The 16911-nt window shown below is 37.5% G+C and overlaps 2 protein-coding genes across 4 annotated transcripts in view; one reads left to right on the top strand and one right to left on the bottom strand.

The window, feature by feature from the left end:
• idh1 (isocitrate dehydrogenase (NADP(+)) 1) overlaps positions 1-4191 on the top strand; it is a 38020-nt gene extending 33829 nt beyond the window's left edge. The window contains exon 10 of the mRNA XM_043693040.2: positions 2521-4191. The gene's annotated coding sequence lies outside the window, so the exon portion shown is untranslated. The remainder of the gene's footprint in view (positions 1-2520) is intronic.
• LOC122551327 (uncharacterized) overlaps positions 42-16911 on the bottom strand; it is a 38776-nt gene continuing 21906 nt past the window's right edge. For 2 of the 3 annotated variants that reach the window (XM_087988729.1, XM_087988730.1), the window contains exons 5-9: positions 16389-16462; positions 15299-15537; positions 8951-11431; positions 6168-6327; positions 42-2570 (exon numbers count right to left, since the gene is read on the bottom strand). In XM_087988729.1, coding sequence (XP_087844855.1) covers positions 2465-2570; positions 6168-6327; positions 8951-11431; positions 15299-15537; positions 16389-16462 — 3060 coding nt within the window. In that variant the 3' untranslated portion in view covers positions 42-2464. Of the gene's footprint in view, positions 2571-6167; positions 6328-8950; positions 11432-15298; positions 15538-16388; positions 16463-16702; positions 16722-16911 lie in introns of those variants that run through there. The other variant, XM_043693042.2, reaches the window with a different exon arrangement.

The raw sequence follows: 16911 nt of genomic DNA, 5'->3' as shown, positions 1-16911 counted from the left end.
CCTGAATTGTCCCCCACACTCCAATGTGTGGTTTTGCCATTCTTCGACACCTCAGATGCAGGTGCAACATTTGCTTAACTTCCCACCACTGGCAGACATGCACTTATGACACCCTACTATCCCTACCCTCCACCCATCTGGCATCCTGCCTCCATATTTTTGACAGTATGTATTGTTGAAAAAGCTGATTTCCTCAATTTGATGTGTGCTGTTTAGAAACAGGAGGCTCATTTTATAAATTCCAAGGCCAAAGTAACAAAAAGTTAGTGTATTTCTTGGTCTGATGCAGCTTGAAATAGGATTTTAAATCCAAATTGTAATTTATTGACCAATGTTTTTGAAAATAATTTTCAGCTAAGATATGTATCCAATATATTTTTACAAATACATTGTTTCAGCTGTTATCTTTTTATACCATTTTCGGAATACACTTTGAATTCAAGGCTTAATCTCTTCCAAATTAGACATATTTTTGCTCAGATCTGTTACACTTACATGCTTAGATGATACTCTCTTCTAAAAGATTATTCAGTGTTTCAGGAAGAACTAGTACTATTTAATCAGCCTTTTTTTCTACCTCTCAAACTTCTCGTTTGTGCTGGGGAACAAATTTCAGAAGCTTTTTGAACCAAATTTATTAAATATTTCATTTAGTGGTTTTGAACATGAGAGAATTTACAGAACGTTATGTCATACAATCACACTCTAGTCATTCTAATTTAAGTTTGAATTTTAAAGCAAATATGGTTGTATTAAGATTTAATAGCACCTGTCAGTAACTATTTTTTTCCATCTGCAAATTAACTGAATTTTAAAATAAAGCTGGAAAACATTTAAAAGACTTAACATTCTTGCATCAAAGTAGACCTTGTACATTAACCCAGTAAACTGCCGACGTATGTTGGATATTCCCACGTAGATCACTGGCAAAATCTTTCTGGAACTGGGATAGTACATGTGCACACCTGCTGGCTCTACCTCCTAGGAAGCAATATTTTTTAAAAAAATATGGCTTACAAGCTATCCTTCCAAGGATATGTGAACCAAAGACTGAACGAAGTATCTTTAGTTATTTTGACTGCACGAAAGATTAAATAGTAACTTGATTTCTAGTCTAATCACATTTGTCTACAAATTATTTCACCTTCAGTTAGTGTACATAGAATTAGTAAGATTTTCAATTTCAACAATAAAACTTGCAAGTACAAAAATTGATTTTAGGTTATTGTTTCCACAAGTTTCTTGCACATTGCTGGTGTTAGCATAGAACTTATGGACATAATACTGTAGAGGTGATTGCATTTTCTTGAAGAATTGTGCAACCTTAAGAGTTTCAGTTTTGCCTATTAATTCACAAAGCAGAAAGGTGCAATAAAAATATCTAAAAATAATCCACAACAATGTATTTTTTTAATCAAACTGAGTGACAATCACATCAGAATTTAAAATCAACTGCCCATTTTGCAAATGCATCTAAAATAAATGGTGATTTTTTTCCTCCAAAAAGTGTACAAAACCTAAAACTTGCATGTTAAGCCACAACTTTGCAAAGGTATGGCAACAGTTTTTGGTTATGTATATTGTTTCAAAACGTTTAACAATACAACAAGAGATAAAGATTTCCTGCCCAAAGGAAATGGGAAAATATTGCAATGAAAATGGTGGGACTGATTCATCTCCCATTCCTGTTGCCATTATGACAGCCAGAACTGGAAGGCAGCCTTGTTAATATGTAAATGAATCCAACTGCATTGTCAGCATCTGTTTTGCAATTAAGAGATAAAATTAGCCGGAACTTGTGCGTAGTGCTCCGTGGCAATCCGACTGAATAGCAACTTAAATGTTAAGTTTTACTGAAGATTTGGAAGCAGTCTGGGCCATGGCAGAACTGAAAGGTTTCCTGCCTCTTGGTGCATATTTACTGCCTGCAGCACCACTGGCACGCAACATACCAGACTTGCTTGGTGACGATTGTTCAGCCATTGAGATCAAAAAGTTAGCTTGACTGAATTGACACTTTCTGGACAGATTTATATAATTAGTATAAACCAACTTGGAATTTGTGCATGAACTTTACAGTGCAACTGTACATTAATTAGTGGTTTTCATTAATATTTTTACACTGGTTTTTGAAGTATGTTTACAATGAAAATGGCAACTCGGTTTGATAGACAGCTTAAAAAGAGCAAAGTTACCATGCACCTTTAAAATTCAAAAGTGGATAGAGAATCCTAAACGGTTTTGCATATTTTCTTGGAACAACTAGAAAGCTCTCCTGTACTAATTAGATATAAACATGAACAGTAATGGCAACACATAAGAAATACATTTCTTATTAGGCTGCATTTATATAGCCATGACAATTTCAGAGAAATTTTTAAAATGCAGGAAGTGCAAGTGTTATTTCTCGATCTGAAATTTGTCAAAAGTTGAAATTCTGTGATGTTGTATTTTCCCTATATCTTCATTTGTGTACTTTTTGAACACTGTGTCTTTGTCTTTTCTTATTTTTATATACAGGTGAGCAGAGAAAGCTCGAGTCTGTAAATTGATCCCCTCGACGTAGTTTTCTGCAAATAGAGCAAGTTATGCATAATAGTAAATTACCAATAGTTATTTTAGCATTAATAAGACTGCACATCAAATTTCCTTTAACACTTTCAAAAATTTGTCCTGCAAAACACCAGCCTTAAAAGGTATGATAAATGATCCTTAATTCATTGAGCAAACTAAAGACAATGCAATATACCACAATCAAAATCTAAAATGATATACCATGTAAGGATATTGTAATATTAAAAATACCACTGACTGGAAGAAGACATAAGTTGCGATGCAACAGAAACTGAATCTTTTAAACTTGCTTTGACAATGATGTAATACATTTCTACTTTTATGGTCAGAACTGAACTATATAGCACAGTTCTGATGCCTTAAGTGCTGCAGAACTACCATGTTTGTCTCGTCCAACCTTCCTCTTAACTAGCGCCAAAACAAAATAGCTGCTACATCTGTCTATATAATTGTCACTGCGCTTTAAAGTACTGAATTTCAAGGTATGAGATATGACTTGTTCGTGTCAGTTAATTTAAATAACTCTTCAAATTCTCCAATTTATAACATGCTATCTTTGTAATCTCCAAGTTTATAGGTATTCCTGTACCCTTTGGTTCTCCAAACTATACATTTGTCTGACAAAATTACTCACATCATCGTCCTAGTTTCAAAAAGGACCTGCCCAATGGCTCCACTTCATGTAACCTTCAAAAATTCATTTTTCAAATCAATTTAAAGATTATAACGTGTGCAGTAATTGGCGCAATGATTTCATGTACATCCCAAAATTAAGTTTGACATATAGTCACTAGTGTCAGGTAAAGGTCTCACTAACAGCAATGTTTGATGACTAGGTAACTTTTTAAAAAAGTCATATCAGCTAAAGGATAAATATTAGTCAAGCCACTGGAAGAACTACTTGTTTTTCTAGATAATTTAACAGAATCTCAAACACTTCAGATGGCAGAGGAGCCTCAGGTTAATTCAAAAGAGAATGATACATGTGATATAGTGAAGTTCATGATACTGAATTAGAGCATCAGTTTGAGATATGTGCTTTCATCTCTGGTGAGGCCTGATGCCACAAATTTGGCTTCTCGGTCAAATTTCTATTATCTTTTCCGACTGCAATCCACACCCTGCCCATTGCAGCAATCACAACATTGAGATAGTGCAGCAAAAGTAGAGGGAATAAAGATAAAAATTGAAAGGTTTTACACATTAAAATTTCTATATATTAACAGAAATTGTTTACAGTGCTGTAAATTCATGTTGGAATCTAGGCAAATATTGCTTGTAGATCTTCAAACTTCCAATTTCATCTTAATGTTCAAATATTTGAATTTCATGATGTTAGAGATTTTATGTAGGATTCAGGAGCAGAAATGAGCCACTTGGGCTTTCAAGAGAGAAAAATTCAGTTCCGCAAATAACCCTCTCATTTGTATGCTTCATGAGACAGATGTTTTTCTTAATTGGCTAGATTATTTTAAAGCTTTGAACTCACTGGTCACAAGTCTTAATATGTTGCACAATTGATGCAAAGACGTTTGGTACTCAGTTTAAGTTTCATTGTTTTTTCTGGAACCATACTCAGCTAATTTGTACTCTTAATAAAAAAGGACAATGAATTAATTCCGATTCAATGCAGCTTATTGGATAGTATATTTCATGACTACTCTAGAAACGTTTTACAACTGGCTGTGCTTATCTTAACTCATGGACTTTATTTTTATAAATGGTTAGCTGAAGCTCATTGGGCCCAGCAAAAAATTATCTAGAGCTGAATCCAGCTGTTCACTGCCTTAATTCCTGCATGCCAAACATGTATTCAACATTCATAAATGTAGTTGTATTGGATGTTTTAGTAGTCTTGCATAACTGCAGCAGTCAAAACTTTATTGCTAATTCAGTAAAAATAAATTTGATTTTTTTGTTAAATGTCTAACCTGTTGATATTATAAACAATTATACTAGAAACCCAGTACATAATTATTTGTAACCTGCAATATAGACAGGGTGGTTACGGAGGCATTTAACATGCTTGCCTTCATTGCTCAGAGCTTTGAATATTGGAGTTGGGATATCATGTTAAGATTGTATAGGACACTGAGGTCTATGTACAGTTCTGGTCACCCTACGACAGGAGATTAATACTTAGAGAGAATTCAGAAAAGATTTACCGGGACATTGCCAGGAATGGAAGGTTTGACTAAAAGGTAGGCAGGGACCTTTATTCACTGAAGCGTAGGAGGTTGCGGGGTGACCTTACAGATCAAGAAAATCATGAGGCGCCTAGATAAGGTGAATAGCAATAGTCTTTTCCTTAGGAAATGGAATATTCAAAAGCGCATATTTTTAAGATGAGAGACATGTTTTTTTCAAAATGTGGAATGAACTAACTTTAGTAGTAGTGGATGTAGGTTCAGTTACAACACTTAAAAGACATTTGGATAAGCACATGAATAGAAAAGGTTTGGGGGAATATGGCAAAAGTGAGGATTGCAGATGCTGGAGATCAGAGTCTAGATCACAGTGGTGCTGGAAAAGCACAGCAGGTCAGGCAGCATCAGAGGAGCAGGAAAATCGATGTTTTGGGCAAGAGCCCTTCATCAGGGACAATATATGGGCTAAGTGCAGGAAAGCGGGACTAGTTTGGTTTGGGCACATGGTCAGTGTAGATGGGTTAGACCGAAGGGCCATTTGAATGTATTTTCAACCTACTTTCATAGCACTTGTTGCTTGATTTTACTTACAATTCTCCAATACAATACATTTAAATCAAAAGGGTTTCTTCCATTCTGTTCTTATTTCAATGCTTTCATCAACAAACAAAAATGGAAAGTTTATGTACTTGCTTTTGCTCATATCAAAATATGAAAGATTGTTCTCAAATGATGCTTATTTTCTGAAAATTTCAAAAATGCTCAATGAAAAGTAATGTTGGCTTAGTTAAACAACAGTACACTTTGATTTTAAAAATATACAATGTGTGGTTTGGAGAGAAGGCTCATGCTATGGAATAGCAAAGATCAAAAGTTCACAAGACAAAGTGCATCTCAAGTGAACGTGACCAGAATAAAATAAACTGGATTTTTTTTAGAATGAGCTATGGAATATAAATTTCTGATATTACCATCAATTTATATAAAACTGTAGTAAAATAAAGCAATTTTGTTCTTGCTATTGGAAAGGTGTTGCAGCAATAGAAACAACAGCATAGATTCACTAGGACATGCAAGGAGATAATCATGAAGATCTTGCAAAATGAGAATTTATTAGATCACAGGAAAACGCAGTGTGATTTGGTAAAGGTTGCTAAAATTATGAAAAAGGTGAAACAGTAAAAACTAACAGACTGTTCCATTAACTGAGCAGTGCAGAATTAGGAGCAATGTATACAAGATTAAAAAAAATTCAGAACAGAAAGTAAGATAACCTTCCTTTGTGGAAATGTCCTTAAAATGAACTTCATTTTCAACCAGATTTGAAATTTTAGCATAAAATAACTTCAGCATTTTCCAAATTTGTGAAATGAACATTTGAATTTGAACCAATGAGACATTTTATTTTCATATTTCAAAAGTGAGGAACAAAATGAATTCACATACCTGCCTATTGCTGGTTCTTTATAAGTTAACACTGTAGTAGTTTGACGTTTGCTTCGTGAACTGAAAAGACCTTGGTTTTCTTTAGTGAGTTGTGACTGACAACCAAGTTTGTTCTGGGTTACATTTGTCACATCCTTTAGAACTTCCCATTCTTTTTTCTCTGAAACAATATGAAGGAACATCTGATTTTAATATTAAAGGTACAAGTTAAAATGCAAAGAATGACAAACAATTAGAGTTAATGGTGCAGTATAGTATAGAGCACAAAGAGTTACCATCAGATTTGTTGCATTTAAAATATAATTAAATACAATGGGAAATTACTTACCTATTATTTTACTCAAATGGACAACGTATGGCAGCATTGTTCAAACTGTTCAATGGGGGGATGAAGTGGAGGGAGTCATTTTTGAATTTCCCTTGCACTCGTGATAAGGAGGGATGCAGTGAGGAGATTTCAGGAACAAAAGTTTATCACAACATATTTGAAAAAAATTCCAAAGCAAAAATCAATAAATTGATGATTTAAATGACTAATTAATAAAAATAACCATTACAAAGTGTCAAGAAGCAGAGCTAAGCAGGAAAACTTTCTTTGGCTTTTTTTGACACTAAAGTAGAGAGAGAAAAAACCGAGGCCAAAATCCTGATCACGAGGGAAGGAGATTGGGACCAAGGCCAAGCTAAGTGTTGGGACTAACAAACATTGGCCTTCATGGAACTCACATGCAAGTAGGTCAGAAGCCATTTCTCCTTGCATACTTGATGGTAGATGCCAAATCTTGTTCTCTCTTATCACACACCCATCTCTAAGATGAGCAGCATTAATTCATTTGCCCTTCTACTCCAGACAGCCAAATCACTTTCTCTCCTCACCAGAGATTGTCAACTCTCATCCTTCTAAATCTCCAATGCTGCTGATTCATTTTCTCCTCGCAAGCATTCTGAATCTCTCTTCCCCAGGCTACCCAACTCCTGATCACCCACATGCGGGCCAACACTTGTTCACCAATGTTGGCCAGATTCTGGTTCCTGCCAACCAGCCAGCGGAAAGACTCTCATTCTAGTCATAGAGTCATACAGCATAGAAACAGACCCTTCAGTCCAACCGGTCCTTGCCGACCAGATATTCCAACCCAATCTATCCCTCTTGCCAGCACGCAGCCCATATCCCTCCAAACCCTTCCTATTCATATACCCATGCAAATGCCTCAAATGCAGCAATTGTACCAGCCTCCACCACATCCTCTGGCAGCTCATTCCATAGCCATACCATCCTCTGTGTAAAAAGGTTGCCCCTTAGGTCTCTTTTATATCTTTCCCCTCTCACCCTAAACTTATGCCCTCTAGTTCTGGACTCCCCCACTTCAGGGAAAAGACTTTGTCTATTTACCCTATCCGTGCCCCTGATGACTTTATAAAACTCTATAAAGTCACCCCTCAGCCTCTGATGCTCCCGGGAAAACAGCCCTAGCCTATTCAACCTCTCCCTATAGCTCAAATTTTCCAACTTTGGCAACATCCTTGTAAATCTTTTCTGCACCCTTTCAAGTTTCACAACATCTTTCCAATAGGAAGGAGACCAGAACTGCACGCAATATTCCAACAGTGGCCTAACCAATGTCCTGTACAGCTGCAACATGACCTCCTAACGCCCGTACTCAATACTCTGGCCAATAAAGGAAAGCATACCAAATGCCTTCTTCACTATCCTATCTACCTGCAACTCCACTTTCAAGGAGCTATGAACCTGCACTCCCTAGGACCTTACCATTAAGTGTATAAGTCCTGCTAAGATTTGCTTTCCCAAAATGCAGCACCTCGCATTTAAGTGAATTAAACTCCATCTGCCACTTCTCAGCCCATTGGCCCATGTGGTCCAGATCCTGAGGTAACCTTCTTTGCTGGCCACTACACTTCCAATTTTGGTGTCATCTGCAAACTTACTAACTGTACCTCTTAAGCTTGCATCCAAATCATTTATGTAAATGACAAAAAGTAGAGGACCCAGCACCAATCCTTGTGGCACTCCACTGGTCACAGGCCTCCAGTCTGAAAAATATCCCTCCACCACCACCCTCTGTCTTCTACCTTAGGTTTGATAGAAAGAACTACTACTATTGGTTCAGAGGAGAAATTAAATAATGGTTATGTCTGCCTATTCAAGTAGTAAATATAAATTTTTCAGTTGTTACATTAATTGTGCAATTCCTTTAAAGGCATGATTACCCAAATGTAATGAAAGTTTGAAAATTATGGGAATCTAGTGGTGGTAACCCAAAATAATCACCTGATAAAAGGTTCTACAACACTAATGGGTTGAGAGTTCTTTTGTTGGCATAGTCCAAAGAAATATCCTCACACCTTAAATTACCTTCTTCCACCATCTACCCCCATCTTGTCCACATATTCATCTATTTTCTCTCACATAGGCACCATGTCTCCTTTTACACACACCAATGCTATTCTGCCCACTCAAATGATCAATACAATAAAGAAATTGCTTAATTGATTTGATCATTGAATAATCATATTATATTTAAGTGAAAACATAATCTTTGCAATTATCTAATCAAACTCTTTCATAATTTTAAAGACCAGAAGATTTCCTTTTCCACAGATAAAGGGGTCACAAAAAATAAGTCATTGTGAAATGTTGAGACAGCGGAGATTGAAATTGCATATATGTCTAAAATAGAATGAGGGAGATGTTCTAACTGCCATGTAGTATAAATTGTGCATATATACATTGGTTAATTGTTTGACCAAAGATAAAGGCATACCTTGAACTCTTGGGCACTTTGCAGTTGTTACACCCACAGCCATATCATCCCGTCTGGATAGACATGTGACAGATTCATTGGAGCTATTTCTAGAGATTTCCTCCACAAGTTGGCTTTCTTTTTTTGAAGTAGTTATGCAATCATGATTTAAAATTTTGTGGGTGTTCTGCTCACACTCTGCTCGTTCCTTCTTGATTTCATACTGTAATGTTTTTCTTGCTGCCAGTATTGAGCGAGGTGGATCTTCAATATTTTTGCAAACTGCAATTGTTCTATCCAATCTTTCCTTCACATTGCAATAATTTTCAGGAGAAACACCTGCATTTTGATCGCAGTTTTTCCTGTTTCTATTCAAGTGCTGATTTACATCCATTTGCTCTTCACTTTGATTTTCCACAATTAGATTAGGTAGATTTTCAATATTTTCCAGTATTTTGTTTGCCACAAATGTCGTTTGGTCGTCTATTCCTTTTATATAATCTTGTTGCATGACAGAAGTTTCACTGTTCCCTTCTGTGCAAGGCAAACATGCAGTTATTGTATCTGGTTCATCATCTTTCTCTTCTTTAATTAGGTCAGAGAGGTTTTGTTCAAATTTCTTTCGTTTTTTGTGCACTGCAGCCATGTCAGCTTTGCGTTTTTTGTTATCAATATTTGTTTCCAAGTCATTATAACTCTTGCTGGTTTCTTCCAGATTATCCAAAGATTCAGCCATTGTAATTTCAGGCTGATTTCTAAATTTCTCTCGTTTGGATGATTTTTTGCCCCTTTTAAGCACTACGATCATCTTTTGGTTATCAATATTATTTGTATTGCTAACTTTTAAGTTACCTAAACACTCAACCATCTCCACTTCATTTTTCTCTTTGCCATCATGCCATAACAATGAATTTGTTGAATCTTCTTTAATGGTCCGGTGGCGTTTACATACAACAAACGTCCTTCGGTTAACCTTACTTTTGTTATCAATATTTTTTCCTGAAGCATTACAGTTCTTGCAACCCTCCTCCAAACTACCTGAATATTCATTTGTTATCATCAAACTCTGCTTTTTAAGTTTCTCCTGTCCAAATGATTTAGGTGAAATATCTTTAATGCTGTTGTGTTTTTCTATGACCACAAATGTCCTTCGGTCAGTCTTACCTTTAATGTTAGTATTTTCTTCTGTCGCATGAGAGCTCCTGCAGCCCTCCTCTAAATTATCTGAATATTCATTTGTTACCACTACACTCTGCTTTCCAAGCTTTTTCTTACCAACTGCTTTAGGCGAATTATCTTTAATGTTGTTGCTCCCTGTCACCAAAAATGTCCTTCGGCTAGTGCTCCTGTTATTTAAATTCCTGTAATCTTCTAATACTGGATGTTTAGCCATTTCCACTTTACGCTCTACTGTTTGCTGTTTAATTAGATTAGATGTACTTTCCTCAACATTGTGATACTTCAACACAGTAAATGTTCCTTGTCCAACCTTTTCTTTTACATTACAGAAATTTCCTTGCAAAGTATTTGAAATTCCTCTGCTCTCTTCCTCATTATTTAGACATTCATTCCTCTCTGGTTTATTATAAATTTCACTAGCCCTCGAGGCAAATAAATTACATGAGCTGTCCTTAATGCTGTTATGAATTTTAAATGTATTTTTCTCAAATGTTTCTTTCATACTGTTTATATTATTTTTAGAAGAACTTTCAATCTGACTATCTTCCTTCTGATCATTTTGGTGGATATTCTGCTTATGCACTAGCCAATTATTCAGTCCACTGCTTGGAATACGAACATTGGGCTCCTCATTATTATTTATAGAGTTTTGGTCAAAGACAGAAAATTCCTCAGAACACTTTCTTTGTGTCTTTTCAAACAGCTGAGAATCAATGTTGCAATTTCTTTGAGCACTATTGGAATTTTTTCCCTTAGTTTGTTTTACTTTTCGCAGAGTTGCCACACTCTTGGAGGTTGTTTCAACTTCCATATTATCTCTTCCAGTTTTTTTCGTTCTGCCCTTTGTAGAATTTGTTCCAACAGTAACAATTTCTACAGCTTCACTTGTAGTTAGATCCATTTCTGCATCAAGGACAGTCACTTCAGGTTTCTGTTGCTCAACTGACTGTTCTTCAGTAATCAGGTTTGTGCCACACTTCTGCGGATCAGAAGGATGTGAGCTGTGTGGCATCGGAGAAATTTCAACTTGTGGTCCACCCAAACTTATTCTGTGAAAATCGGGAATATCAATGATTTTAGAATTTCTTGAACAAGATTCTCTTGCCAAGGAAGCACACTTTTTCTCCAGTAATTCCAGAGATATTTTAGAACTTCGGGAACATGAATCTTTCTTTCTTAAGGTAACATTTTGACATGCAACAATAGTTTCATTCTGCTGAGTTTCAGGCATTTGCTCAGTAAATGATGTGTGTGGAACAAGAAAGTTATTCATGGAAGATATTTCACAATTCTGAGGATGCCAAGCATGATTTGAAACAGTATCTGAAATACATAAAAAGATTTTTTTTGAAAAAAGAACATTTTCTATCAAATTCTATACTGATGTGCAGCAAAAATTAAGGACGATATTTTCTGCCATACCCATGAACAGTATGGAAGCAAGAAAGGCATTTAAGTCAGGTAGAATAGTGGTGGGTGGTCTCTGATTATAACATTAGGGGCAGGTTGCCAATACCGTGGAAATGTACCAATGCCTTGTAAACTGCCATACTGGCTCCTAACTTGGCAGGCCTTTCCCAAAGGGCCTCATGCCAGCTGTCTGGTTTTTTTTTGTGGTTGGGAGGGTGGGGGGGAAAAAGAGTGAAGAAAAGGAAAGCTGTCCTTCTACCTTTTTAAAATTCTTAACTAAGACTCCAAATTAATCTCCTCAAAGGCTGGAAAAACAGAAATTAATAAGTTAACTTTCTCATTATTTTCTAATCAAACTGAAGTTGCAACAATGTTGTTGATTTAAAAAAAGCCTTGAAGCTGTAAATTGTGGTGTTAGCCATGTCTTAGTTGATTCACAAATGTTGTGGACTCGAGTTCTACTTTCAAGATTTGAGTGCAAACAAAATTCTAAGCCTACTTCCAGTGAGGTTGCTGAGAGAGATGCTAACTGCTGGTTGAGATCTAGGACCTGCCTGACCTCTCCCATAAATGAAGACTACATCATAGCACTATTCCAAAAATGGACATTGGCTTTACCCCTTGTGTCAAGGCCAATGTTTTCCTCACAATCAACATCACTAAAACAGTTTACCTGATCATCACATTGGTGCTTGCAGGAGCTTGTGAATTAGCTGCTGCATTTCTTATATTACAATAATGACAACAAAAATAGTCCATCAGCTATAAAGTATTTTGAGATGTTCAGAGGTAACTGTTTTTTCATTATATGTTCCTTCAGGGGAAGGCTGGGCCAACATTTATGGCTCATCCATAAATGCCTTTAAGACAGTCATAAGGAGCTGTCTTCTGGAATTTCTGGAGTGCTTGTCAGGACACCAATATTGCAGAAAGGAAGTTCCAAGATTTTGACAAAGCAACAATAAAAGAATGAACACTACAGTTCCAAGCCGGGATAACGTAGCTTGGAGGGGAATTTGCAAGTGATGACATTCCTATCTAGCCGACTTTATCCTTCTAGGTGCATAGGGTTGTAGTTGTAAAGCAGCTAGGGCAATTTGCTGCAGTGCATCTTGTAAGTAGTACCTACTGCTGCCCACTATAGGTTGGTGGCGAAGGTTAAAAATGCTGATTGAGTTTCTGGAGTGTGCTTGGAGTTGCACCCATCCAGGTAAGTGAACAGTATTCTATCCCATACGTTATGGTGAGCAGGCACAGAGAAACAGGAGGAAAGTCAGTCACTGCAGAATTCCTAGCCTCCGACCTCAGACAATAAGGAATAACCGATCCAATTCAATTTCTGGTCAATGTTAGGCTGCAAGATATTGGTAGTGGGGGCTTCAGAGATGGTAATTCCACTGAATATCAATTGGAGATGGTTAGATTCTCTCTCGTTAGAGATTACCATTGCCTGGCATTTGTGTTACTTGTCACTTTTTAGTCTAAGCCTGAATGTTGACCAGGTATGGCTGGATGTAGCCATAGCTGCTTCAGTATCTAAGACATGGTGAACATTGCTAAACAGAATGAGTGAACACCTCCACTTCTGATCTTATGGTAGAGGGAAAGTCATAATTGAAGCAGCTGGAGATGGTTAGACCTGGGACAGTATTCTGAGGAACTCCTGCACTGACAGCCCAGGACAGATTACTTATCTTGAACAACCACATCCATCATCTTCTGCACTACGTATGGCTCCAGTGGAAAGTTCACCCCTACCCAACCAACCAGATTCCTACTGCCTCCAGTTTTGCTAGAGTCCTAGATGCCACACTTGGAAGAGCGAGAGGGGCTGGGGAGAAGGTAACAAGACTACAATGGGTGGATGGAGGTGAGGATGAAGGTGATAGATTAGAGAGGAGGGTGGAGTGGAGAGGTGAGAAGGGAGAGTGGAGAGGTGAGAAGGGAGATTGGTAGGTAGGACAGGTCATGAGGATGGTGCTGAGCTGGAAGTCTGGAACTGGGGTAAGGTGGGGGGGGGGGGGGGGTGGAATCAGGAAACTGGTGAAGTCCACATTGATGCCCTGGGGTTGAAGTGTTCCAAGGCGGAAGATGATGTGTTCTTCCTCCAAGCGTCAGACAAGACCCAGGACCTGTATATCCTTGGCAGAGTGAGAGGGGGAGTTGAAATGTTGGGGTATGGGGCAGTGGGGTTGATTGGTGTGGGTGTCCCAGAGATGTTCCCTAAAGCGCTCTGCGAGGAGGCGTCCAGTCTCCCCAATGTAGAAGAGACAGCATCGGGAGCAACGGATACAATAAATGACATTGGTTGATGTGCAGGTGAAGCTTTGATGGATGTGGAAAGCTCCCTGCCTCCATTCCTGATGAAGGGCTTTTGTCTGAAACATCGATTTTTCTGCTCCACGGATGCTGCCTGCCTGACGGGTGCTTTTCGAGCGCAACTCTAATCTAGTCATGTTTATTGCATGCTGCTTCCATGGTTTTGTTTGCAAGTAGTTCTGCGTTATACCAGGGCTATACCAGGTTGACACCCCATTTTTAGGTATGACTGGTGCTACTCCTGGTATGCTCCTCTGCACTCTTCAATGAAGCAGGGTTCATCTCCTAGCTTAATGGTAATAGAAGATTGCAGAGATATGCTCCAAATGAGCTACAGATTAATTCTGTACGGATATAATTCTGCAGTTGATGGTTTCATGGAAGCCCAGTTGAGTTGCTAGATCTATCTGAAATGTATTCTATTTAACACAATAGTAATGTCATGCACATAACCCAACATATCATCAATATGACAACAAGATTTGGCAGCACAATGACATGTACAGTGATTACTTCTACCTACATGCTCATGGCCAGATGTAGGCAGTTTGAGGAGAGTGACATCAGTTTAGCTTTCTCTCTTGCTGGCTCTCTGATCATCACCAGCAGTGTCCTTTAGGATTCAGCCAGCTCAATCAGCACTATATAACCATACCTGGTGATAAACATTGAAGTCTTCCACGAAGAATACATTCTGCAACCTCAGTATTTCCACTAACTAGTGGAGGAGTACTGATTGATCAGTTGAGCTGGTGACAAATGGTAATCAGAGAAGGGTTGCTTGCCCATGTTTGACTTAATGCCACGAGACATCATGAAACCCAGAGTTAATGTTGTGGCCTCCCAGAGCAACACTCCTTCCTAATGGTACATCATGGTGCTGTCACATTTAATGCATACACACACACATACAACACATACATACATACATACAAAGTCCTCTAGACTTGAGTATGGAATAATTCCTTGAGTATGGAATAATTCCTTGAGTATAACTAAGTCAAGCTATGCTTGACTCGTCTATGGGGATGTTCTCCCTAACTTTGGCACAAACTCCTGATTGACCCTGCAAAGCCACCCGAACAGTCAGGCTGGGTTTGACTTTACAATTTCCAGTACTTAAGTTGATGCCAATGGTTCACCTGGTTTCATTCCTTTTCATAAGGGTAGTGGTTTTGATACAGAGTGATTTGCTAAGATATTTCAAAAGGATATTTTAAAGTCAATCACAAAATGTTATAAAAAGTGCAAACTAAATGCAAATTATATTTCACCCGCACTTTTTTGCACCATTTAAATTTTGTCCACTTAATTGCCCAGAACTATATTGCCTTACAGAACAATTACTCAAGTTGTCATTTAGTGTTTCTGTTGGTTAAAAGTACATAGACAATGAGTAATAAGTGATTGCCAGCTGTAGGAGCATTTACTTAATAGACTTTTTTTTAAAGCTGTACTTGCCTTTATTATGTTGCCCAAATTCAGTTTGCTCACTGTAGTTATTTGGTTCATTGACATTTTCATGGAAATTCACAGTAAAAGTTTGACGTGTTGGTCCAGTAGCCGAAGATGTAGAATCCTCTACTGGAACTACGACAGCTTGTTTCAAGGGATCGATTTTGTCATCCAGGATGGCGTTAGTTTTGTATCTTCCTTCAATTCCAAATTTGGGCAGAGCGTCTGATGGTAACTTAGTATTTCTGTAATCAAAATAGGCATTCAGGAAGTCAATTTGTTTAATCTGGTATGTTTTATTTTTGCATTTGTTTTTCACTGTATATCTCAAAAATCAACATGGTTCTCACCAATCAACTTAACAGCTTTACACTATACTTGGTCTTATAGAGTCATATTGAATGGAAACAGACCCTTTGGTCCAATTTATCCACTTCAACCAAGTTTTCCAAACTAAACAAATCCCACTTGCCGGTGTTTGGGCCGTATCCCTCTAAAGTTTTCTTATTCATGTACCTATTCAAATCTTATCCAAACTTTCAGCAGCTTGTCAGGAAGAATTTGTCTAATTGGAGAACTTGTTTTCATGATGACAAAGGCATTATTTCGTGTATCAAAATTTAAGACTTCAAAAAAAAAATGTTTGTTGACATCATTAGCTAGCCACAGTTGACCACAGTAACTTCAGGGATATGCTCATCTCAGCTAGGGGCTTCACTAAGAAAATCTGGGCTTCCTCATTGAACTAAATCAAGTCACTAGCTAAAACCTGGAAACAGTCTGCATGCTTGTCTGCTACGCTGAGAGTATGTGAGAGACAAAAGAGAGTGTGAGATGAGAGGTAAAGAAACAACACAAGTCAAAACAAAAAAATACAAGTTATTTCACAGGAAGCAAACTGCACTTCAGAATTCTTGTAGAGTTGGAATTTCATTTTGAACTACTTGTATATTTATTATGTATTCATTTGACACACTGTAATTGAATCTCATAAGCTAACTGCTGCCCTGAATTTTGGAATACACTTTTCTTTAAGCTTTGAATAAATGTAATTTGCAGATCATTCTAAAGCATTATAACTTTGTTGATTACTTACAAGTTGCAGTTGGAATCTTCACTTACACGGTTACTTCTTTGGAATAACATACCATTCCACTGATATTCCTGAAACTACATTGAAAGAAGTAAATGCCTCAGTGGGGAGAATACAAGTAGATATATAGTAAATGGTTAGCCTAATTTTCATTACTTCAGTCAAATTGATACAGCGAGAGGTTTGAAAAATCTATAATAGACAGTTACCCATTAGTACACCATTTTTAATGGGAGCTTTAGAGACAGGGAGAAAGGAGAGCATGAAGAACTCAACACCCGATCATAAAGCACAGCATCAAAGGGTGAGCTCACTACCTTTGTGTTTCATGTTAAGTGAAGGTCACACAAATACATCAGACTGGGGCACAATTAACCCTGCATATGATTGCAAAAAAAAAGATATGAACAACCTTGCAACATGGTACATAACTGGCCAGTAAACTTCAATTTAAACATGGGGGGATGCTGCATTTGGTCGAATGGTAATGTGGCTCTATATTCCTTGGAAAGTACATCAGAGTAGC

The sequence above is a fragment of the Chiloscyllium plagiosum genome, unplaced genomic scaffold, assembly GCF_037043375.1.
Source record: "Chiloscyllium plagiosum isolate Xiang-an unplaced genomic scaffold, Cpla_swu_hap1 HiC_scaffold_7, whole genome shotgun sequence".
Taxonomy (NCBI): Eukaryota; Metazoa; Chordata; class Chondrichthyes; order Orectolobiformes; family Hemiscylliidae; genus Chiloscyllium; species Chiloscyllium plagiosum.
The sequence above is the reverse complement of the archived record's forward strand: the minus strand, read 5'-3'. Positions and strand labels throughout refer to the sequence as shown.